We start from the raw sequence: 24,541 nt of genomic DNA, 5'->3' as shown, positions 1-24,541 counted from the left end.
ACTATACAAGCAAGAACTTTCTGTATGTTTTATGCACTAGTGAGCTCAGAGTATTCACATGAAGCTCCATTGCATGAATATTTAACTAGCCTACAAGCTAATGTCTACCGTATTTGCAACATTCACAAGAAGCAACAAAAAGAAAGCGTCTCATCAAGCTATTATAAATGGACTAGAGAATTAAATCATATACCAAATAGCCCCCCAAAATTTTAACCCTATAGATAGCAGTGTTTTGAAGTTAGTCATCTTAATTATGCACAAGCTTGCATAGTTCAATCAACTCCAGCTATCTGTGTACATGTTAGAATTGAACTATTCAGGCAGTTAAAATAAAAATCCTATTTCTAAAACAGTATTTTCTTCAAAAAACAGCATGACTAGAACCTTGATACCTGACCTTTTTTTCAAAATCTTCAATTTTGCTGACACAAGTTAGGGGTATAAAGGTAGCAATTATCATAAACAGCCTTGCAATTATTATTATTTTTCATTATAACTGTTAATACCACTTATTGGTTTTCAGTAGCAATAGATTCACCCTCATATGTAATAAATTAACTCCTAAAGCAGTTATTATATTAAATTCCAACTCCAAGATAAAGAGTAAAATAAGTACTTATTCTGTGCATAAGTGGCATTGGTGATCAATGACGTGTAAATATGTCTTGGAGTTTTGGGTTTCAATATTATGTGAAATGAATGGGATTGTTTTCTTGTATTTAGATGCTCATCTCACATCTCATCTTAGCTCGCCTGCCCACTCACACCACCGTGTGGGTCACGTGATCTATCCTTGACCCGGCCTCGGTGAGAGGGGCCAGATAGGAAAGGGAGGGACAGGAGGACATCACTGTCTCGTCATTCACCTCTGCCTCCATGTGCTTATGAGTGTCAACCAACCTGAGGTTCCTCACCTGCTTCTGCCCCCCCCCTCCTCATCACTACCCCTGAATGTAGGCGTAGGCCTTTGTCTCAATGCTCCCCCTTACTCCGCTCACCAGGTTCATCATGTGACCCTACACCCACCCCAAGTGACTCACTACCACCCCAGCCTGCCTCTCCAGACCTACTTGCAGGGATGGATGACCCCCAAGATGCAGAAAACGATGACGATGATGACCTAGATGTGTGATTGCAAGACAGGCTACATCCAGGAAATGATAATGTACACGAGCAGCACTAATGATATAACCATTGATCCTATCACTGGCCAGTCTGGGGGATAGTGAAGACATTTATGGACATATCTTGGTAAGGGACACATCTTGTACTGTGAAAACTATCACACAAGTACCATGTTGTTCCAGCACTTACATGACAATAAGAGTGGGGCTCGTGGGACATGCAGCGCCAAGTGTATTACAATGCCATACTTCCCAAACAAAAAAGAAATGATTGATGGTCAAGTCACCCACAGGAAATCACATAAATACCTTTCAGTGTCATGACATTGTGCAGAGCCATAACATAGACAAGACAACAAAACAATACAAGATGAAACGTGAGTGTGTGTTTTCTTATAATATATGTATGAAACTTGTAGATAAATCAGATGTAATAATCCTAAGTGGAAAATGTGCCAGGAAAACAATGAAATGTTATAAGAAAATGGTTTCCATCTCTTGGACATGTCAGTATTAAATGCACACATACTACACTAACAAGTGACAGGAAAGAAACAGTCTCCAAGTGATTATGCCATCCACATTGTGAAGCAACTTCTGGCTGTCTACCACCAGCCACTTGAGCCTACAGTCCATCAGCTCCCAGTAACACAACAATGCCTGAATGCCAGTCAGTTCACTCACTTCCCAGACTGTATACCTCCTAAAGCATCAAAGAGACGCCCAACATGAAAATGCCATGTGTGTGTGTGTGTGTGTGTGTGTGCACACTCAACAAAGCAGCCTCAGATGTGCAAGGAAACATCTTACATGTGTCAGATGTGCAGCATACCACTCTGGTTCATACTGAGTTTCAAGGTGTATCACACTGAGGAGCACTTTTGAAACATGTAGTGAAGAATAACTAGTTCAAATAGTGTCTAAATATAGCCAAAGTATAGAAATAAGTGACAAGTATACGTATAAAAGATGCATTATGTGGAGAACAGTGAGGGCACGCCATTGACAGCTGAGAGGGGTGGCTGAGCCAGCTGACAAGCGGTGTTGCCATATCTTCACCACATTACATGTAAGTTACATAATAATTAAGTTTTTATAACTTTGTAATACAGACACTTAGAATAAATAGTGAATAAAAACATAAAATTCGGATAGGCAGAGACATCATAGCACATGGCACCAATAAAGAAAGACGTTACTTGATGGCCATTTAAACGCAAGTAAATACAGTGGTCCTTCGGTTAACGAATTACCTTCCATAAGAATCTTCAATTCGGTTAACGAACAAAAATTCAATTTACGAAATCCTTACAAAAATCACACTTTGTTGTGAGCATCAGCTGATGGGCTAGTCTGCCCATTCAGTAATCTGTTCTATGTTTACATTAATTTCCAATGGAGTAAATATCAATAAAGTTGTGCTATTTAATATTTTTGCATGTTTTATATTAAAAATATTAGTCATTTTAACATTTATTTAACATATTGATAATATATGCAGTACAGGGAACTAGTTTGTTGTGCACCCATCAGATGCGCGAGTCGGTCACAAGGCATCAGTTGAGGCTTTGTTTACAGTGGAGAGCACCTATTTTGTTGGTGTCTTGAATATTTTTGCATTTTTCATTGAAATTATTGGTCATTCTGAACTTTAGTTAACATATTGATAATATATAGCACAGTGCAGTGTTGATTTAAAGAAAATAATCTTGAATTACACCTAGTGAACTTAAAATTTTATTGGTGAAATGATGGCATCAAGCGTGGGCTCCCTGAAAGGTGATTTCTCCTCCACCCCACTTCTAATTCCCATCATCATCATGAAGCAGGAACCTTCTACATACACACCTCAAAGTAAGTGTACTTTACTGCATTTTTTTTTTTTTACTTTGTAAGTACTTTTCGGTGAGCTGGAACCAATTATCCAATATACCATTGAAACAATGGATTCGGTTAACGAACGACATTCTGGAACGAATTGTGCTCGTTAACCGAGGGACCACTGTACTCTTTTCTTTGAGTTCTGGGGGGTAATTGGGGCCATTTAGGCTGAGGGGTTAAAAATCTCTAAAAAGAAGTACAGTACAGTAAGCGTTACTGCCATTTATTTATATTTCATAAGTATCTTTGATATAATATTTCATCCTATACTTGTATTTTTCTCATTTTTACTTCTTTTTAATCACAGGTCAGCCATTTCTTCTGAATATAAAAAGTTTAATACCAGAATTTACAAATATATTCCAAATCTTCAAAGATTCAAATAAAGGTACTGTAAAACCATCCTGAATAATATTTATTTTTTTAACTACTACTGTATAGCTCTACTCTAATTAGAACTCAATCTTAACATCCTCCTCATACAGCCTTATTCAGAAACTGCTTTTTAACTGATAAACCTAACTTTATTACATAGTCTAAATACAGTACATCTTTAAGTAGTGGTTCACCTATTTAAAGGAAAAAAATACTTACTAGGACTGGAGGTAATCTCCATATCTGTAGTTTTTTTGCTGCTTGTTGGACCTTTCCACATTTGTCACAAGAATATTCCAGAGTTTCTTCGGAACAAAATGCTTCTAAGCAATCTGAGAGAGCTATAGGTTCAACATGTTTACGACGCATTTCTTCAACACTACTGTGTTCCATAAATACCTGTTATGAAAAAGTCTGTGTTACTTCATAATTCACACTTCATGAATAAATTTTATTAAAATTAAAGTATACTATAATTATCATATATATGAAGTGATTATAATGGATTATTTACTGACTCTTTCTAAAGCTGTCTGATATCGTAGATGAAGAGCAGTTGGGTCCCAATCTATTGCAAGGAAGGCAGCATTTTGTGAGAAAGTATTGTCATCACATGGCAACTGACATCCTCTGCAAAATCTATACCAAGGACACCATGCACATTGTAGCCCTTCCCGCTCCACAACACGTAGGACAAAAGGAAATTCATAACCCAAGCTGTCATCACTGAAATGATAAAAATGGCAGTGAAAATTTTCACACAATGATCATAACAAAGATTGACTTAAACTACAGATATAAATTTTGAAATTCACAAGATATTTTCCATTTGGCACAGGAAGTGTCAGAGTTAGTAGTTCAGAGATCAGGTCAATTGAAATTATACATCAGGAAGTCCATGTCAGCTCGGGTCAAACATGGTGAGTATGGACATGGCTGGGAGGGTGTACAACCATGGTCAAATCAGTTTCCTTTACATGACGGACAGGCAATACCATCATGTGGCAAACTGTGAATTACCTTCCAATGAGATGAGAATGTTCATGATGTGGTGCTGTGGTAGTGTTGGAGAGTTTCTGTTGTAAAGAGCAGTACACATTTTTATTGTTCAAATTTTTTTCACTGTACTGTAATTCATTTTAACCATCTTTACTTAAGTGTGAAATGTGTCATTACTACTGAGGTTATACTGTACTGTGTTTGTACTTACAAACACGTAATGCACATAAAAGTTATACATTTCTACCAATGTGTCATATAATTCTCATCTCCTGAATACCTTCTGTATAATCTAAAACTATCTACTTATATGATATAGACTTACAGCACTATACAACAAATAAGCTCTATTTTTGGAAAATGCATCTTCTCTGCTTGCATTGCCTGTGTCAAACACCTAATCCACACCTTAAAACATTATATATTTAAGTAAAACATCAGTAAATTGGACTTCAATATATCGGAATTAACTTTTTTCTGACTCTGAGCACCAGAAATACTATAAAAAAAAAAAAGGCAAGATTAATAAAAAAATTCCTTATGAAATGAACAACATTAATCAATACTGTACAGTGGTCTAATCAAATTTGCTATAAGCCTACTGAGAACTAAGACACTTGAGTATGTAAGCAGGCTGGGGATGATCAGGTGTTGCTGCATTCGTCAGGTTTGCAGCCCTGACTACGACTTCCCTCGAGCCTGGAGTAAGGGTAGAGGATGCATCGAAACTATGGCGCGTGAGTGTACCCGATAGAGATGTACTGTACAATCCAGCGAAGCTTCGAGCTACCATATTGCACCACTGAACGATGGGTGGGGTGAAGTGAGAGGGGGAGGGGGACGTTTGGTATGAAGCCAAGACTGCGACTTCCATTGAGTCAGGAGTAGGGGAAGAGGGTGCATCGAAACTATGACGCCTGAGTGTATCAGTTATGCAAACATTAATCTGCCCTCTGCCTGATACACCTTTTACTTAAACATCTCCATATTTCTTAGTCTCTGCCACCTATTTACCCCACATACAGCCCTCAATCATGTTATTTTTGTTGTTTCTAACTTTTCTAACTAACTTCTTCCTCTTGTATATGAAAATCCATGTTTCATATACCCATCTCATCATGTTGGCTGAATAATATTTCTCCGTATCTGTGCCTCCACTGACAAATTTATCTTTTTTTCACGATTCCACAATGTACCATACCTCCTTCCACAACCATGTGGTTTAATTCATCACCCAATACTCCACTTGTTTACACATCCACCACTTCACCTCCTCCATTATATATACTGTATATATATATAAATATAAATATATATATATATTATATATATATATATATATATATATATGTATATAATATATATATATAAATATATATATAATATATATATATATATATATATATATATATATATATATATATATATATATATATATATTATATATATATATATATATATTCACATCTTCAGGGTGAGTAGAATCTAGTCTCATTAAACATACCGAAGCATTCAACATGGATTTGAGTAATGGCATGTACAAACTGGACAATTTTGTAATTTAGAAAATTTGTAACCAGGTGAGAAGGTTGGGTCACCTCTGACCTGACTACGGAACGTTGCCGTGCTATTTAAAGATTAGTATGGTCATTACCTAATACCTGACCATTGTGGACCTGGTCTCACCCTCCTCTGTATATATACACCTTGTTTTGTACTCCTCTTTAGTCTGTACTCACCCCTGAAGATGTGAATTACACGAAAGCGCTTGGGAACTTCGTGTTTTCTTCTTTCCTGGTGGTTATCAGCATATACCTAGATTACGCGCACCTACAGTGATTTACTTGCATATATATATATATATATATATATATATATATATATATATATATATATATATATATATATATATATATATATATATATATATATATATATATATATATACAGTCTACGCGGAAGGTTAAGGCACACCATGGGGAAAAAATAAAAAAAATCATGGTTAGGCAATAAAAAAATGAAAATAACACTCACCCGCCCCTCTTAGTATTTTGTTGTGTTTCCCTTCCTCTTCAGCACCTCTTTCAGTCGTTGTGGAACACTGTCTGCAAGGTTTTGCAGGTGCTGTGGGGTGAAATTGGCCCACAGTTGCTTAATTGCTGTGGTGAGCTTGGGGACGGACGAGGTGTCGAGGTCACGTAGGCGACGTTTCATGAGCCCCCAAAGGTTCTCAATAGGGTTGATGTCGGGGGAACTGCCAGGCCAGTCCTTAAAATATGAAACCTGGCAATCCTCCAACCACTGAGTAACCGACTTGGCTGTGTGGCAGGGAGCACCGTCCTGCATGAACACGACGGCGCGTGTTTTCTCAAACAAGTCAGGCAGAACGTCACAAAAGCTCGAGGTACACACCCTGGTTAACTTTAATGTTTTTTTCAAGCACAACCAACTTACCAACACCGTAATAAGTGAAACAACTCCATACCATCACTGAATCAGGATGCTTGACCGTCTTGACGGTGTACCTGGGGTCGAGCGGGTCAGAGTCTGGCCGGCGGTACACCCTATCGTGACCACAACCACTCACTGTAAACGTGGCTTCATCACTCCACAGGACGTTCCTCCAATCCTGAAGGGACCAGACACTGTACTTCTTCGCAAAAGTGATCCTCTTCTTCTTCTTCTGGGCAGCAGTCAGCAGGGGCTTACGGCGTGGTCGGCAGGCGCGATAACCGAGATCGTCATGAAGAAGCTGCTGCACCGACCTTAAGGAGACGTGACCAAAGAGTCCGGGGTTAGCTTGCTTTAATTCCCGGGCCGTGAGCTTAGGATTAGCATTAACTTGCCTAGCAATCACCTTCCTGGTTCTAGGAGACGTAAGCCGTGGTCGCCCAGACCTGGGTTTAGGGGTAGGCAACTCTTCCTGGCTGTTTGCCTCAAACTCCGAGATGAATCGGTACACTGACCGGCGGCACACTCCGGTTAATTCAACTACTTCAGTAACTTTATGATTAGCCTTGTATAAACCAATCACCTGTGCAATATCCTCACGCTTAGTAACTCTCCTGGACATCTTAAAGACCCAGAAATCACACGATAAAGAACTGTAACTCAGGCGTAAAATCACGGCAAGTGGCGCTCACATGGGTACAATAACCTCCACCCACGCAACCTAAACAAAGACTGAGCGGTTCCTGCTATGTGACAGCTGTCGCCTAAGGGTTCCAGATGCCGTTAGAATTGTGACTAAATATTTCTGATCAAAATTTATCCCTATCTTGAGGGTAAAACGATTTGTGCTAAAAGTGAAGTCACAGCCCAATTTGTGCCTTAACCTTCCGCATAGACTGTGTGTATATATATATATATATATATATATATATATATATATATAATATATATATATAATATATATATATATATATATATATATATATATATATATATATATATATATATATATATATATATATATATATATATATATATATATATATATATATATATATATACGCGGGTGAAGTATAATTTTTTTATATATGTCATAAAATTCATACAAATTACCCGGCCAGAATATAATTTACATCGCTGGAATTCTTACAATATGATGATCATTTTGAACATAAACATCATGGATTTTGCATTAGACATACAAATTTTAGATCTAATGTAATAATTTGGTTTACACAAAGCAAGTATTTTATCTTTTATGCAAAATATATGAAGTTTACATTCAAAATATTCCCTAAAAATGTAAACACACTGTTTTCTCCCAAACATTTCTCTGGTAGGGAGGGAAGGTAGGGAGTGGGGGGTAGGGCGGGAGGGAGGGACCCAGCCATCGTGTGAAGAGGGAGGTTGGGTATTTTGATTGACATATAGTGTCTGGGTGATGAATATTTTTTTTATTTATTGAAGATATTTGTTTTAGCTCATAAAATTCATACAAATTACTCTGCCAGAATATAATTTACATTGCTGGAATTCTTACAATATGATGATCATTTTGAATATAAACATCATGGATTTTGCATTAGACATACAAATTTTAGATCTACTGTAATACAGGTTGACAATCCCTTGTCCGAAATCCTTGGGGCCAGAGGCATTTCGGATTTTGGATTTTTTTAGTTTTCAGATTTTTTTTTTTTTAATGTGTATTAGCCCACCCGGACACAGATCACTGACCCACATCAGAGCCTGGGGGGCGAAAATATAATAAAAAAAAAATATAATAATAATAATAATAATAATTTTGTATGCATACCATCATAAAATTAAGATGTTATTTTTACTACAACATAGGTATTGTGTTGGAAAAAGTGGAGTTTGGGGGTCGGGCCAGTCTCTATTGGAATTAATCCCTTATGTTCTGTTGTTCACTTTCCGCGGTACCCTGTGGGTTCAATTGACCGCGTAAATCGGGGTACTACTGTGTATATATATATATATATATATATATATATATATATATATATATATATATATATATATATATATATATATATATATATATATATATATATATATATATATATATATATATATATATATATATATATATATATATATATATATATATATATATATGACATATATACTAACCACTGGACCACCAGGATACTAAAAGCAGTCCTAGACTTTGTTATATTTCACACAAAGCCTGTTCAACGAGCTTATGGCGCCGTGAACCTCTAATGGGGACTACCCGTATCACGTAGGTGGTCAGAGTAACGTTTTACCAAATCCGGCTTCGAAACACGAGGATCCATATATATTTCATTAACCCAATAGCACGCAGTCTTCTACATACAATCAACACCTCAACCCGCCAGGATTCGAACCCACGGCCCACTAGCCCATGACTGCTTTTAGTATCCTGGTGGTCCAGCGGTTAGCGTTCCCCGGTCACAGTGATATCCCTGTTAGCCGGAACAATTGGTGCAGAGCACTTCAGGGAACGAGACGACTCTCTCAAAGCCGGAAAAATCCCTCAACCCCGGAATTTTCAGGGTAACGGAAAAATGTTCTTGGAAGTTCAAGATGTTGCCCATTACATCATATCTTGAACCCGGAAAAATATCCCTCATCCCTGGAATTTTCCCGGTAATGGAAAATTTTTCTCAAAATTTCCAGAAAATGCATCTGATTTTCATCTCTAAAACCCGGAAAAACTCCCCTATCCCTGAAATTTTCCAGGTACTGGGAAAATTTTCTCTCCGGAAAATCGTTCCCAAAGCCGGAATTTTCCGGAAAATTTTGGCTTTGGGAACGATTTTCCGAGAAAATTTCAATTCCGGCTATTGGAGAGTTCCGGGTTTGAGGGATTCCAGCTAACGGAGATATTACTGTACAGTATGTATATACTACAGTGATATCCCCGTTAACCGGAACAATTGGTGTAGAGCACTTCCTGGGATGAGAGATTTCTGGCTAACCGGATGACTTTCTTAAACCCGGAAAAATCCCCCATCCCCTGAAATATTTCTGGTTACTGGAAAAAACTTTCCAAGTATCTAAACTATGCAGCTTGCACAGAAAAACACTAGCCCACATCCTTGGAATGTTTCTGTGTGCTGGGGAGTTTTCCAAGAGTCTTAACTATAAATCTAAATGATATGGTCGTGAATGAAGAATGAAGCTGTGTTACAGCAAGGACTGGTATTTTCCACTCCCTTGCAGCTGTGGGAGATTCATGGGTCTTGTGTAACTGACCTGACCTGACACAATTTCAGGTGGAGGTAGGGTGGGGTATTAATGATCTCATATTACTGACCTTCTGATACAATGTCAGGTCACCCATTGTCGGGTGGGGGATTAGTGAGTCTGAGGACTTAAAGATGTCTTAAATAAACATGAAAGCTAAAATACAGTATTTTTTATACTTACACTTATTGCATTATATTCCTTCAACATGACATTACATAAATTTTTAAAATGTGGAGTGAGAAAGCAGAAAGGAATGGGTGATTAGAGATGGAGTGGAAAGGAGTGGTTACATGCACCAGTGTTGCCATTCATTCCCAGCGGAGTAAATATCAAGAAAATTGTGTTCTTTAATATTTGTGCATTTTTTATATTAAAATTATTGGTCATTCTAAAATTTAGCCATCCAAGCTCTGTCTACATAAAGTTTTTCAACTATTATTTTTGGCTCGATATATGTAACTTTATTCATTTATTGAAACTCATTTACATGCACACACTGTCCGAAGGGCAAAGCTGTATATACTGTATATTTACAATACTTGTACCCTTCTCCATTACTCTTGCTTTCTTCTCCCTTCCAACCCACCCCATTTATGAAAATATTGGATAATCATGACAACATTATACAGCCCTGATGTCAGTTTAGTTTCATTGGAAACCAGTTCCACTCTTCAATGAAAGCATCATATGTTGTTCCTAGATTTAAAGAGAAAACAAACCAATGTACAATCTAAACTAATTAATATATTTAAAATATAGTAATGCTCACCAATCATGAGCATGATTAGGTCCGGCAGCTTCAGTTGGAGGTAGTGGCGAGACTAATCTTGACACCTGTGTCCACACACCTTGATACAAGTCCTGAAATACCAAATTTTTTATTATTTCTGAAGTTTTGCCTTATCTAATGAACCCAATTATGAAATGAGACACCTGTGGATTCTTACAACACTGTACATGAGATATACAGCGGGAACAATTCTGTATCATAAGATGCATGAAAATTTAAATACTACCGTATATGTCAGTGTACAAGGCCACGGGGTGTATAAGACGACCCCAAAAATTTCCATTTAAAACGTAGGTTTTGAGCTGTACTCACTGTATAAGACTACCTCAAATCTGACACTTACCACTGGGAGCTTAGTACCCCAGTAGTCCTTTACCAACCATCCCACTGACCAGTGGAGTGATGCTGTTTAACACACTGCTAAGCAACACATCCTTGGTTATTTAAAATAAGGCCAATTCACTTCAAGTAATGGCAAAATATTGTCAACTACTTACCATAATCTGCATCAAACATTACCAGCTGGTGTAGTGTAAACACTAGTGACGTCACTTAGGCGTCGGTTATTTTACTGGAACTAATGTCGGTGTCGAGTAAAATTTTACCATTTACTTGAAATGGATTTACTGATTTATTTGTTTATTTATTTATAATATACTGTAATATATTAGAAATGTAGGCATAAAATACACTGCAGGTATTTTCTTTAATTTACAAAATTGCTTCGAGAGATGATCGGTAGGACTGGCCGTTTGTTTACTTCAGCGGCAGATGCAAATGGCGGGAGGTGTGTGATGATACCTGCGTTTATTAACTTATTTCGCGAGACGATCAGTAGGACTGGCTGTTTGTTTACTTCTGCGGCAGTTGCAAATGGCGGGCGGTATTTACGGTATGTTAAATAGGTTTATAATACATTTTTATTATTTTAATATACCTGTAATCTTATTTTTAATCCAGCTTCCCAAATGTAAGTTTCAGTAGAAAATAATTAGTGGTAGGACCGTGGGATTAAGGCGAGTGTTTTACGATGTTCTTCATCACCACTGGTGACACACTAAACCACAGGATGTAGAGGTTCAGATTTTATACCCGGCATTTAAGACGACCCCTAATTTTGGGCTGATTTTTTAAATGTTCAAATTCCGTCATATACGCCGAGTATGGTAGATAATACCGAGAAAGTATTTTGTGTACACAGTGCGGTATTTACAAATTGTACAGACCATTAGTCAAGGCACTACTCTATATAGCTAAATGCCTCAAATTAATATTTAATCTATGAATGAAAACACGATGATAATGTAAAAATTTAGACATTTTAACACTTCATGTCTTATCAGAACTCAAGAAAAATAATTTCTTTAAAGGACAATACTGTACTTACTTGATGCGTAGCAAAGGTGCTGCACGGGACAACAAGAGGTAGCCCAAATAAACTTGGTCTGGTCTTTTGTGACGAAAGAAAATAGACTTCTTGCCGCATCTGGAGAAAAAGAAGTACATGTACTGGTAATAAGAATAGTATTTAAAATCATTGTCAAATAGATACTGCTTTAAGAATCATCGTGGATTCTGGACACAAGTATATTTTCGTACATGACAATGTCAATATGAACAAACATGACTAATCAACTTAATGTTGTCAGTGACTGATGTTAAACATGCAACTTAACAATTATCTTTATTCACATACATTTCATACACATTTTCATTCTTTACACTTAATTTATCTTTATTCATTTTTGTGCAATTAACATTTTCCCCATTCACCTGAGCTTATGGTTATATACAATTCTGAATCTTTCATTTCACAAATCTTGATCTCCATTATCCTACAAGCAGGTTTAAATACAGTCTGCGCGGAATGTTAAGTCGCGATAGGGCCGACGAACTAAGTTCTCGCAAAAATAAGATCATATGTTGTGAAACCTGTCCTGGGATGCAAGATGTCAAAACGCTTGGTTTGTTGGCAAGTGCTGACATTTGGCAACTGAGAACACGTCACGGCTTGTACTCAGTGCGCCTCTGGCAGCTGTGAGGGGAAGATATTTTGTGTGGGTTCCCGCATCATGTGGCCATGTTTTGTCTAGTTTAAGGTGCATTAACCTGACATAGTGGTCATCAGAGATGTCCAGGAGGGTTACTACAAGAGACGATATTGCAGCAGTGATTGCATTGTACAAAGCGAACCATGTACTGAGAGAAATATCGGCTCAGATTGGTGTGGCATTACGAGTTGTTCAAAATCTTGTCAAACGTTTCCGTGACCTTGGAGAGGACGAGTTACCAGCTCCATTACCTAAGTCTGGTAGGCCTAAATTATTGTCTCCACGGACACTTAAGGTTATTTCTCGACAAGTTCGGTCCAATCCCTCACTCACAGCACGTGAAGTGAAAGAGAGAAACACCCGTCTTTTGAGTCACGTCTCGTTACGTTGTGTTCAACAAGCCCTGCACGATGACCTGGGATTTAAGAGCTTTCGTGCCCGCCGTAAACCTCTGTTGACAAAGAGACAGAAGGAAAATAGAGTGAAATTTTGCAAGAAATATGAAGTGTGGGATTTAGAGACATGGAGGAGTGTATTATGGTCGGATGAGGCTACGTTTTCTGTGACTGGGAGTAATGGAAGGAGGGTGTACCGCCCCCCCCACTCAGACGCGCACCTCCCACAGTACACTGTTAAGCACCCTGCCTCGCTTATGATTTGGGCTTCCTTTACGTATTATGGTGTTGGTGAACTAGTAATCCTCCCTAAGTACCAGATGATGAATCAGTACAACTATCTTGAACTGCTCAGTGATTTCTTACCTGAATCATTTGATAAAGCTAAGGCAAGCCTTTTCATGCAGGACGGTGCCCCATGCCACACTGCTTAAAGTGTCATACAGTGGGTCAAAGACTGTGAAGGTACCTTTCCTTAATGACTGGCCTGGCAGTAGCCCAGATCTTAACCCAATAGAAAATTTGTGGTCCATTGTTAAGCGTCGTCTGCGCTACGCTGACACATCATCAATCCCGAAGCTAGAGGCAGCCATCAAGGATACCTGGGCTAACTTGCCACCTGACCTCTTGCAAAACCTTGCTGACAGTGTTCCTCGAAGGCTAAAAGACTGTCTGAAGCGCAGAGGAAACACTACAAAGTATTAATTGAAGTGGTAAGTGTTACTTGACTTTATTTATATTACATAATCGTAAATATCAATATTTTTTCAGCACACGAACTAACATTCCGCGCAGACTGTACACCTGGAGGGACATGCAAGGGATATTCTTACCATTTTCCTATGAAAGGCAATAATAAATCCTTTATGAGTATTATAAAGGTCATTGTCATGCTGGATTGATGAGTTTGTTGATGAAGCTGGTGGTCCTGAGGAGGTAGATGATGGCAAGCTGCTACTGCTGTCCTTATGCTCAATCATCTTATTGCTTCCCAATTCCTGTACAATACAATCCATAATATATTCATCATGGAGAACATATTTTTCTATAAAAACATACAGATCTGAGGATTAATTTCAAAGACAATTAATAAGGAGGGAAATTCTCTCAATTGTAAGTAATGAAAGTTAATCCTCCAACATAATTTTTGTTATTAATTTAATGATTATTTCATGAATAGAATAAGAATCTCAGTAAGGAAAAATCTATCTTTACATTTGGCAGGTTACACAAATTTACAAGAGTAGACAGCCGGATTAAGTCCAATTTTGAGCAAGTAACAGCTTCAGATATTGTGAAATTGAAAAATTTATTTGATGAGCACAATAAGTTAAACTGCTACTCCAGAAGTACAAATACTGTACATAGTTGCAAATGTAAATGCTAACATTTTTCCACAACTCAATGACTGTCATATACATATTCCTCAATTATGAACAATTTGATAAACATGTAAGGTACTCTCACCTGATGTGATGATGGATGACTAGATTGTAGACTTGATCTACTGGTGTTGAACTCAAGGCTACTGGGACTGGAAATAACACTTTCTGTTGTACCATTGCTGTGAGAAGGACTACCAACTGCCTCTGCAAATGAGATATCATATGTTATTTTTTTTTAGGCTTTGTTATCCCTGTGGGACCCACCTTCACTTCAAGCCCAATTTTGCTACAGCAAAATGCCTCATCAGTAGTGTACTGCTATGGTGTTCTTCTTTAACAGGAAGGTACTAAGATTTCTGTGTGGTCTATCACAAAGTCATTTCAGACGCACCAACAGTTCATCCATCCCCTTCAAGCAATGCCAGTGGTTAACCTTTTTTGGCTGCAATCCAAATTATGGCCATGGCACTACCTCAGTGACCCATACTTCAGTCGTCACATGATATATGCTGATATAAATGATGCTAAAATAAATGACAAATGAAGGAATGTAATTCGCAAAATTGGTGTTGGAGCTTTGTCTGTGGCTGTAAGAGTCAAAAATCCTTACACAAGTATGTCATAACATAGGACAAGAGTACTTTGAGAGCTACAACTCCCCAAAAAATTTTTTATTTATTTTTTTATTTTTATCCAGAACCCACTAAGTGATTCCTTTTGCTTTTTAAAATTGCACTGATGTGTCTCATCATTCTGGATCTCAATGAGCTGCTCCTGCAGCTTAATAATGCTTGAAATTTACTTGGACTAAAAATACTGAACTTTTATCATATACCATACACCAAAGAAAGTTTGGCATTGGACAATTTTTTTTGGATTAGTTCTATACCGAAAAAATCCCTATACAGTACAGAACTGGCTGCTCACCAAATTATTTCAGTATAGAGAAATAATACTGTACTCATATTTATTTTAAATAATGAACATTGAAGAATCATTAACTCACATAATATTATATATCACCAGGAGTTTGGGGAATATCAAGGCGAACAATCAAACATACTCCATATTAACTTTGGTAAATGAGCAACCGATACTTGAGATGCAGTATATATCTAACATGAAGTATGAGAAAATGTAGGGAAAACTGAGAAAGACAGCCTATTACAGTCCAATGCATATGTGAACAACTACTGATGATAGGTTGACACCAAAAAAGTTTTATTGAAAATAACATGACTAAATATACAAACCTCTAAGGCAAGGTGAACTATGATGAGTGGAACGCTGTATATGAGTGAATACATGCCGGTCTCGGGCACTTCGGCTGGCTGATCGTACTTCATTTGAATGGCAAGAAGTTGGTGAGGGTAATTCATAAGCAAACAGAGCATTTCCAGACACTGTCCTCACACGTCCTTCATCCATAGGAATATACTGAAATAACAAGATAGAGTACAAACCACAAAACCCTAAAAATAGATCATGAAGACTTAAGAAAAACAGCCTTAATTTCACTAACTTCATTATAGTAATTTCATTAAGTACCCTGTACAGCAATGCTGCTAACACTGTAAAATAGTAATACCATAATATTCGACCATGACTTATAAGAACTTCCTCTAAACCAGTGTTCCCCAACCCTGTGACCAGGGTCATAGTACTGTGACCCAAACCTTTTACTAGTGTGACCAGGTGCTGTGACACAGGAGCAGCTGTGATTGACATTGAGACCCACAAAAATCAGTGAACAAGTCAATCTTGCTTTATCCTGTGCAGTGGCAGATTTCCCAATAGGCACATGAGGCATGTGCCTAGGGGCCCCTGACCACACACATAATGTGGTAGCATAGTAAAAGTCCCTGCTATGGATTGCAATTTGAAGAGTCGACAGATCTCACAAACAGGACTAGGCTGATATGCTTCATTTGCTATGTTGATTGTGAGCACTTGCAAATGACAGAAGAGTTTCTTTTCTGTGAAGATGTTGGCACAGAAACTGCTGGTGAAGCAATTGCAAAAAAAGTTCTGGACTGTCTCACCCACAATGAAATTGCAATTGAAAAGTGTTCACACATCACAACAGATGGCACAGTGAGTGTGGTTTGGGCAGTGGCAAGATTGAAATATTATGCACCGAACTGTATAAGTTCTCACTGCTCCCGACATCGCCAAAATTTGGCATCAAAGCATCTACCAAGTGAGTCCGTTTGGATGCAGTAACAAAAAAGTGGGTCATTATCATCATTAATATCAAGAGCAAAGCTAAGAAATCTTGCATGTTTCATGACTGCGATGGGATGGGGGAGACTGAGAAGACCCTGCTGTTTCACAACGAAGTGTGATGGCTATCAAGAGGAGTTGTATTGAAGAGACTCTTTCAACTAAAGCAGGCAGTTCATGGCTTCTTGCAATAATGTGGCTCACCGCATGCATTCTGTTTCATGAAAGAGGAGTGGGTTGCTAAGCTTTCTTACTTGTGTGATATATTCACCACGCTCAATGTGTTGAACCTCTCCCTTCAAGGGCCCGGTCAAGATGTGCTCACTTCCAATGACAAAATTTAGGCATACAAATTAAAAATTTCAGGCTGGAAGAAAAGAGTTGAGAAAAGGGACTTTTCAGACTTCGATGAGCTTGGGCAAGTGATTGCAGGGTGAAAGGATGAAGTCATTGACAACAAAATGATGATAGTTGTGTCCCAACAACTCACCGTTCTTCAGCAGAATTTTAACCATTATTTTCCTCCTACAAATGAGGAAGAAAAGAAGAAGAATAGTTGGATAAGAAACCCATTCCTTATCTCAAACTTGAACGACAGCAATCTGCCCACTCAAGAAAAAGACTGATCGAACTCCACTGTGACTCAGAAATAAGGACTTTTTCAACAGCCGCAACTGCACCGTCTTTTGGGTAACAGTGAGCCAGAAATGAAGCATATGAGATGATTGCTGGTAAAGCACTCCAAGTTCTGGTAGCATTCCACAGCACTTACTCCTCTGAGAGAGGGTTCTCAGATCCGCTCACCATCAAGAGCAAAAAAAAGGCAGAGGCTTGGAGAGATTATGTTGTCTGAGTGCATGAGAGTGGCAGCAACAAGAAATATCGCCACACGATTCAACTTGCTTCCTGCAACTATCCAACAACAAAAATCACACTGAAAGTAACCAATGCCATATGTAGTTTGTGATGAGGCGTGGCTGCACAAATGAATTTTATGTGTAAGTGTTTCTTATTTTGTACTTTGTACTGTAAATGTAAGGGTAAATTTTTCTGGATAAAGGCAACTTATTGTAATATACTGTACTTGTAGTGTACACTCATACAGAAGTATGATTTTCCTATTAAATGTATCCTATTTATGATGACAACTTTATATGTGACCAAAGGATTTAGAGGTGCTGAGAACTGTGACTCAGTGTTGAAAAGGTTGGGGAACACTGCTCTAAACTATTTACCTACAGTAAGATCTTGTATTTCGCGAGTAATATAGACTGGAAAAATTGCACCAAATTCAAATTTTCCTAATGCAAATACATAAACTAATGGGAAAAATACTAGCAATATAGACTAGCCACTCTACATCAACCTCTGATTTTCCCATTTAAAACCTCCAAATGATACAAATTCTGCCTTTATTGACCTGATTGTTCATTCTGGAAACTAGTTTTTAGGCCTTCCTCAAGTAACTTAATCACACGCTGCTTATCCTGCATCGAGTACTCCCTTATGATAGTCCCGCTTCTCCTTTTCCTTATTTGGCCGCTTAGGAGGGTCTGTCCCACCCCCACCAGCACCAGTAGAGGTAGAGGCCATTATCTTGACTCAACAGGTGGTAGCATCACCCAAAAAAGCACACAATAACAGCCCGGGCGGTTGCTAGGATGGCGTGGGCTTCAACGCGATAGTTGCGTTCTTGTAAACCTCTTTTACGTTTGTTATAGCTGTGGTATATCGAACTATCTCACTTGTTAACACTTGCCTGAATGAGTGTAGATTAGTTGCTGGTACCTTTGATGCAACCGAGTGATATATCAGGTAATCTCACGGTGTGTCACCTTTGATACAGTCGTAGATTGGTTGATAGTCGAAATCGTCGCAGCTGCCCTGGGTTGTACTTGTAATTATCTTAGCTTGTAAGTCAAACAAGACACACAGGTAATGTTCTCTTCACTCGTTGTTCCTTGGTTTAATGTAAACACACGTGGTGATTTTCTAGTTATATTGGGTAGTCATGTCTGTACAATTATTTGGTATTGACAGACTAATGAGCATTAGCTATTAGCTTGTAATTAGCTGATATAATTAGAGAGAGGTACAGCCTGGAGAGCTGGTCTCACGACACGACTTTAGAGTATCGTGTCTAGCTGTGAACCGGGGGAACTGGCTGTCCTCTCTTGAGTCTGGTGGTTGGAGAATAACCGATCCTTCACCACAGACATTATCTAAACAACCTACTCACACGGAGGGTTGAGTCTGTAGATTTATGGGCTGTACACCCGAGAAGGTGTGAAAGAACAAATGTTTATGGGCTATCCACCCTAGGAGGTGTGACAGAACAAATGTTTATGTAGCTGTATGCTCAATAGTCTGGGTGATAGAATGTATATCATGAATATATGTCCTTAGCTCATATTTATATAATATTAATGTGACAGAGGCTAATACACGTTCGCCACTGGCAATTCAATCACCAGAACATTTCTTGGAAACATTCTTCTTACCTTGTCTTTCCATATTCATCGCTAACACAACAAAATTGGAGAAAACAGCAAAAATCACGGAGTAATCGACAGAAACCGCTCGATTCAACTGATCACCTGATGTAAACAGAGAGCGCTGGTGTAAACCGTTATTAGTCCTCACTGCGAAACATTCTTTTTACTTATTCTTTCCATACAGTATTTATGGGTAACAGCTAAATTTGAAAAATAAAACAAAAAAATAGCAAAATTTACAGAGTACCTCTCAAAAAACACTTCACAAACATAAGACACGAATCAATTGAACATGTGATGTCGAACGTGAACTGTAAACATTGTATATCCCTGCGCCACGCTTAAAACGTTGAGGATGGAATCAAAACATTGAGGCTGGAATCGTGTTGTAGCCAACATTCGTAGTCAAAAGTTCGCGTTTTATAAACAGCGTTCCCCATTTTATCAATCGCGTTGCAACCAATTCGCGTTGACAAAACACGCGTTTTAGCAGAAATGACTGTAACCGGTATGAGGGCTGTGACGTCATTCAAGACGGTGGCCAGCATTCAACTTGCTCATTCAGCTGGTTGGATCTCGCTAAATTCACGATATCTTACGCCAAATATAAGATTTGGTTACATTAGGTAGTGCTCGCGAAATTCAAAAACGCGAAATATGAGATCTTACTGTACTATAATTCAGTGCTCTGTTATGTATGACCTGCACTTTAATCTCTACGGACGTTTCTTTTGCTGACCCTAAAACAAGAAAGAAGTTTACACACCTACAGTAAATACACAACATCTGACGTGGAAGTGAGAGAAAAGGATAAAGTAACAAGACACAAGAGTCAATATATTAAAGGGGAAGTGACTTTGATGAATGGAGAGATAGATGAATGGATAGGTAAAGGAAAGAAGGATGGACAGGTGAAGGACAGATGAAGGTCAGAAGGATGGACAGATGAAGGATAGAAGGATGGACAGATGAAGGACAGAAGGATGGACAGATGAAGGTCAGAAGGATGGACAGATGAAGGACAGAAGGATAGACAGATGAAGGTCAGAAGGATGGACAGGTGAAGGACAGATGAAGGTCAGAAGGATGGACAGATGAAGGACAGAAAGATGAAAAGGTGAAGGACAGATGAAGGTCAGAAGGATGGACAGATGAAGGACAGAAGGATGGACAGATGAAGGACAGAAGGATGGACAGATGAAGGTCAGAAGGATGGACAGATGAAGGACAGAAAGATGGACAGGCGAAGGACAAGTGAAGGACAAAAGAATGGACAGGTGAAGGACAGGTGAAGGACATAAAGATGGACAGGTGAAAGATAGAAGGATGGACAGATGAAGGGCAGAAAGATGGACATGCGAAGGACAGAGAATGACAAATACTACATCTTCTGTTTTTCAAACAATGGGAAATGAATCAAAAAGTTAATAGAAGATGAAGAAAGAACAAAAATAAATCATGTTCAAATACTGTATAATGGTCATCAAGAAATCTAATGAATCTTGTACAGTATATTACTGGAAAGATTCATGAATTACAATATACCCTGTACAATACAATTATTTTATGTCAAGTTGATAGAATTATACCCTAACAATTACCTTGATCTGAGCATTGGCCAGTTCACTGAGCATTATCTGATGTGGGGGTATACTGGTAAGAATGTGAAGGTGCTGCTTCACATCATAGTAGCGACTGTCGCTGTTCAACCGCAGTCCATACTTAACAGGAACACTACCATCAAGTTTAACAACTGCAAATAAACAATTAAATTACTAATCATACAAATACTGTACATTCTAAAACAATGCTATATATTCAGATTTACCACTACTGTACAAGGAAACTCTTACTGGTATTCATAATAAACTACAACCACTTACAACAAAATAAATTTAAAGCTTTAAAAATCATAAATCATAACAAGACTACTCACCTATAACCTCCAAATATACAAAACTTTCCATTGGCAGCTGCAATGTTAGGTATGTAAATGGGTCAAATCTCGCACTTTCATTACTGCATACCCGACAAGTAACTTTACTCTTCAACTGGCCATGAAAGAGGTCCACAATTATTGACTTATTTCGAAGGATATGATTCTCCCATGCCTGTAAACACAAGAGAATTTTTCATTTAATATAATTCACTGATTAAAAGAATAAATTATGTCTATTTTCAACATTTTGTGATTGGTTAGCCTTAGCTGTTCAACTTAGTAGTACTGAGAGCATAGTAAAAGGAGGACTGATCTTACTTTCCTTTTTCTTCCTATGGCCCCTGACAAAAACAAACTGGTACTGTCAATCTAAGCAATGCCAAACAGTCAAGTAAAAAAAAAAGGGAGGGGGTGGGGGCCGTGTCAACATCAATACTGCAAAAGTGAATGTATAAAAATAGTTCATAACAAAATACTGTATAAGTGACGCAACACGAACCTCCTGTGCAACAAGTGTATCAGGGCGACCTTCTGAATCCTTGAGTTCAATATATGGCTTGTTGTGAACTCGGTTTAGGTCCTCATGTAAACCATCAAGGAGAAAGGCAAGCAGCTCCTGGGAGTCGTGTTGTTGAAACCCAGTGAAGTTGCCACTGTATTTCCCTATGGTCCACTAATGAAATACAATGACACACATAAATACATTGGTAAAGCAGTCCAAAATATTAAGGGAAAGATATATACTGCAACTAATTCCAAGTTTATTACAATATAGAATTCTATTTATTATATCTATTCCTCTACCACTTATACATGAGGTACGTCATGAGGGACAGAAACTTTAAACATAGAATATTACAAACCCTTAATTTCAGTGGAGCCACAGTTCTAGCACCACCACCCCACAGCTCTTGCATCAGATTTCCATACTGCCGTGCCATATGGCCCTTCATTCCACATGGATTATCAGGATTTAGCTCATAAAGGTGCATATTATTGATGAAGTAAGTGGTGAGGGGGTGAGTGTTAGAGCAGCATTGAAGAGCTGCATTAAGGAAACATGTGTTGCCAAGGTTATTGAGCCCTGTTACTCCTTTCTCTTTGACACCTGAAACAAAATTTGGAATAACATAAAAAAATTTAATTAACAATCAGATTGAGTTAAATGATAAACACAAACTCTTCAAATAACACTGAATCTATCCAATTCTTACGTCTATTCCTCTCCCATTCTATGTGGGTGGGTTAAGGAACAGAGAAACCCCCAGGACAGTGGGATAAGGCATGAAAGCCATACCAAACTTGTGTCGAAAGTAGTGAAATGTGGCTATTTATTTATCTTTCAATAATTTTTACACCTGTCACTCTCACTCTCCAGCAGTTTATAATGTACACACAAATTGGAGGAAAAATATAATAAGCTTTACTATAATGATGTCCCATACTAGTAATTGCTAAATGGACATTCTTCATCTAAACTAAAAGTCATTTAATGTGCAATAATGTCTTACTGTCCCCTAAAATAGTGCAAAGTCTGATTATAAGATCTTTAGTGCAGGGCCAGATCCAAGCCAATACAGACGATGCACTTGCATTGCTCAAAAAATTCTAACCGATGCAAAGGTATCATAATATGATACCTATGCATCAGTTAGATGTATTAGTAAAATAATTGACCTTTCAGTACTGTAATGTGATTTCAATGTCAGTGTTGACCTGCATGGCCCACCGTAGCTGTCACTTTCTGCACCCGAGTGGCAGGTTTGACAAAATGTCCACAGGGATGGAATAATCAGACCAGGGCCGTGGGTGGGGTAAGGTCACAGGTAAGGTTACACTCACTGCACCTGAACTCCCGCTGGGATTGACAAAAAGTGACTGCTGCCAGGCGTGGTGATGCCTCCAGGGGGAATCCCAGATGGAGTGCAGGTGATGTGCGTCAGATGATGTGATGAGTAATGATAAGACCAAAAAAATGGGGGGTTATCTTTTTTTCATATACTTTTTAGTTTTAGCCATTGCTCATACTTTTGTTTTAATTTTTTTTATTCCATTGGTTAGTATAATTGTCCAGGAATGTTGAGGTGGTTTAAGAATTTTGCTAGCATGCATGGTTTGGTTTAAGTGATTTTAGAATAAAAAATCCATCCCAGCAGTTCACACACACACACAACCATTACAAGTCTGAACCATAGAAATATTGAAAATTAAACTAAATAACCATTTTGCAAAACTAATATTTAAAAAAAAAAATACAGGCAAAGATTCGACAATGGAGGGCTGGAGTGTGTGTGAGAGGAAGAAAGGGAGAAAATTTAAAGAACGTGCACAGCACATTCTGGTGTGACTGCTGGGAGATTACTGAAGTGCTCAAGCCTCCTGCTAGGAGGGGTTGCCATATATCAAATTAGTGTTTGATTACCATGAGAGACGATGGTTCCAGGAGTGATTCGCCAAAAATTCACGTGCCATAGTTACTTGAATTGAATTTTTTTTCTTTTGAGTGAGGTGACAATGGCGTCAGTGCCAATCGAACAAGATGTGGATATCGGTTCATGGTGCGCAAGAGTGTTAAGCTTCAACTGATAATGTTAGAAACATCTAAACAAATACGTACTGATATAAATCAACAAGTTCCCTTTAATCCTGCACCAACAATGCTATCATTGCCACACTAAGACTAACCCATGATGGAGCAATGCAATAATAATAATAATAATAATAATAATAATATTAATAATACAGTACAGTAAATAAAAACACTAACCCTGACTGGACTGTGTACGTATAAGTCTGGTAGAAGCAATCTGACTCATCTCTTCTGGCCATGTCAGATCTTTATTTCTGACTTCAATTAATATCTGTGCAAGGTCTACCACGCCCACCTCCTCCAAGGTCGCGTCTTCCTCCTCCAGCAGAATCATCCCAGCAGGCTAATATCAATCAGTAAGAAGTTCTTTATAAATGTAAAAAAAAGTTGCATTTAAAAAAAAATTCTTAAAATCAATCTCTAAAAATGCCTCCAAAAATTAACTTTAACTACAGCATTGAACCAGTGATAGTTTCTTCTCTAGTATTACTGATAATACTACAAATAATTCTTTTAAGGTACAGTATAAGAGTGTCTGCATGATTGTGAAAATTTGTGGCAGATGGACACTTCAGAAATCTG

At 38.1% G+C, this 24,541-nt stretch overlaps 1 protein-coding gene across 6 annotated transcripts in view; it reads right to left on the bottom strand.

Moving 5' to 3' along the window:
* Positions 1-24,541, bottom strand: part of LOC121866629 (ubiquitin carboxyl-terminal hydrolase 32-like) — a 67,633-nt gene that overhangs the window by 6,995 nt on the left and 36,097 nt on the right. For all 6 annotated transcript variants that reach the window (XM_042366365.1, XM_042366366.1, XM_042366380.1 and 3 more), the window contains 12 exons: positions 24,137-24,302; positions 22,233-22,477; positions 21,869-22,042; positions 21,367-21,541; positions 21,032-21,183; positions 15,966-16,149; positions 14,795-14,916; positions 14,161-14,325; positions 12,269-12,367; positions 10,861-10,952; positions 3,902-4,109; positions 3,603-3,782 (listed from right to left, as the gene is read on the bottom strand). In XM_042366365.1, the coding sequence (XP_042222299.1) occupies positions 3,603-3,782; positions 3,902-4,109; positions 10,861-10,952; positions 12,269-12,367; positions 14,161-14,325; positions 14,795-14,916; positions 15,966-16,149; positions 21,032-21,183; positions 21,367-21,541; positions 21,869-22,042; positions 22,233-22,477; positions 24,137-24,302 (1,962 nt within the window). The remainder of the gene's footprint in view (positions 1-3,602; positions 3,783-3,901; positions 4,110-10,860; positions 10,953-12,268; positions 12,368-14,160; positions 14,326-14,794; positions 14,917-15,965; positions 16,150-21,031; positions 21,184-21,366; positions 21,542-21,868; positions 22,043-22,232; positions 22,478-24,136; positions 24,303-24,541) is intronic.

This window comes from Homarus americanus, unplaced genomic scaffold (genome assembly GCF_018991925.1).
Source record: "Homarus americanus isolate GMGI-L3 unplaced genomic scaffold, GMGI_Hamer_2.0 scaffold32583, whole genome shotgun sequence".
Classification (NCBI taxonomy): domain Eukaryota; kingdom Metazoa; phylum Arthropoda; class Malacostraca; order Decapoda; family Nephropidae; genus Homarus; species Homarus americanus.
The sequence above is the reverse complement of the archived record's forward strand: the minus strand, read 5'-3'. Positions and strand labels throughout refer to the sequence as shown.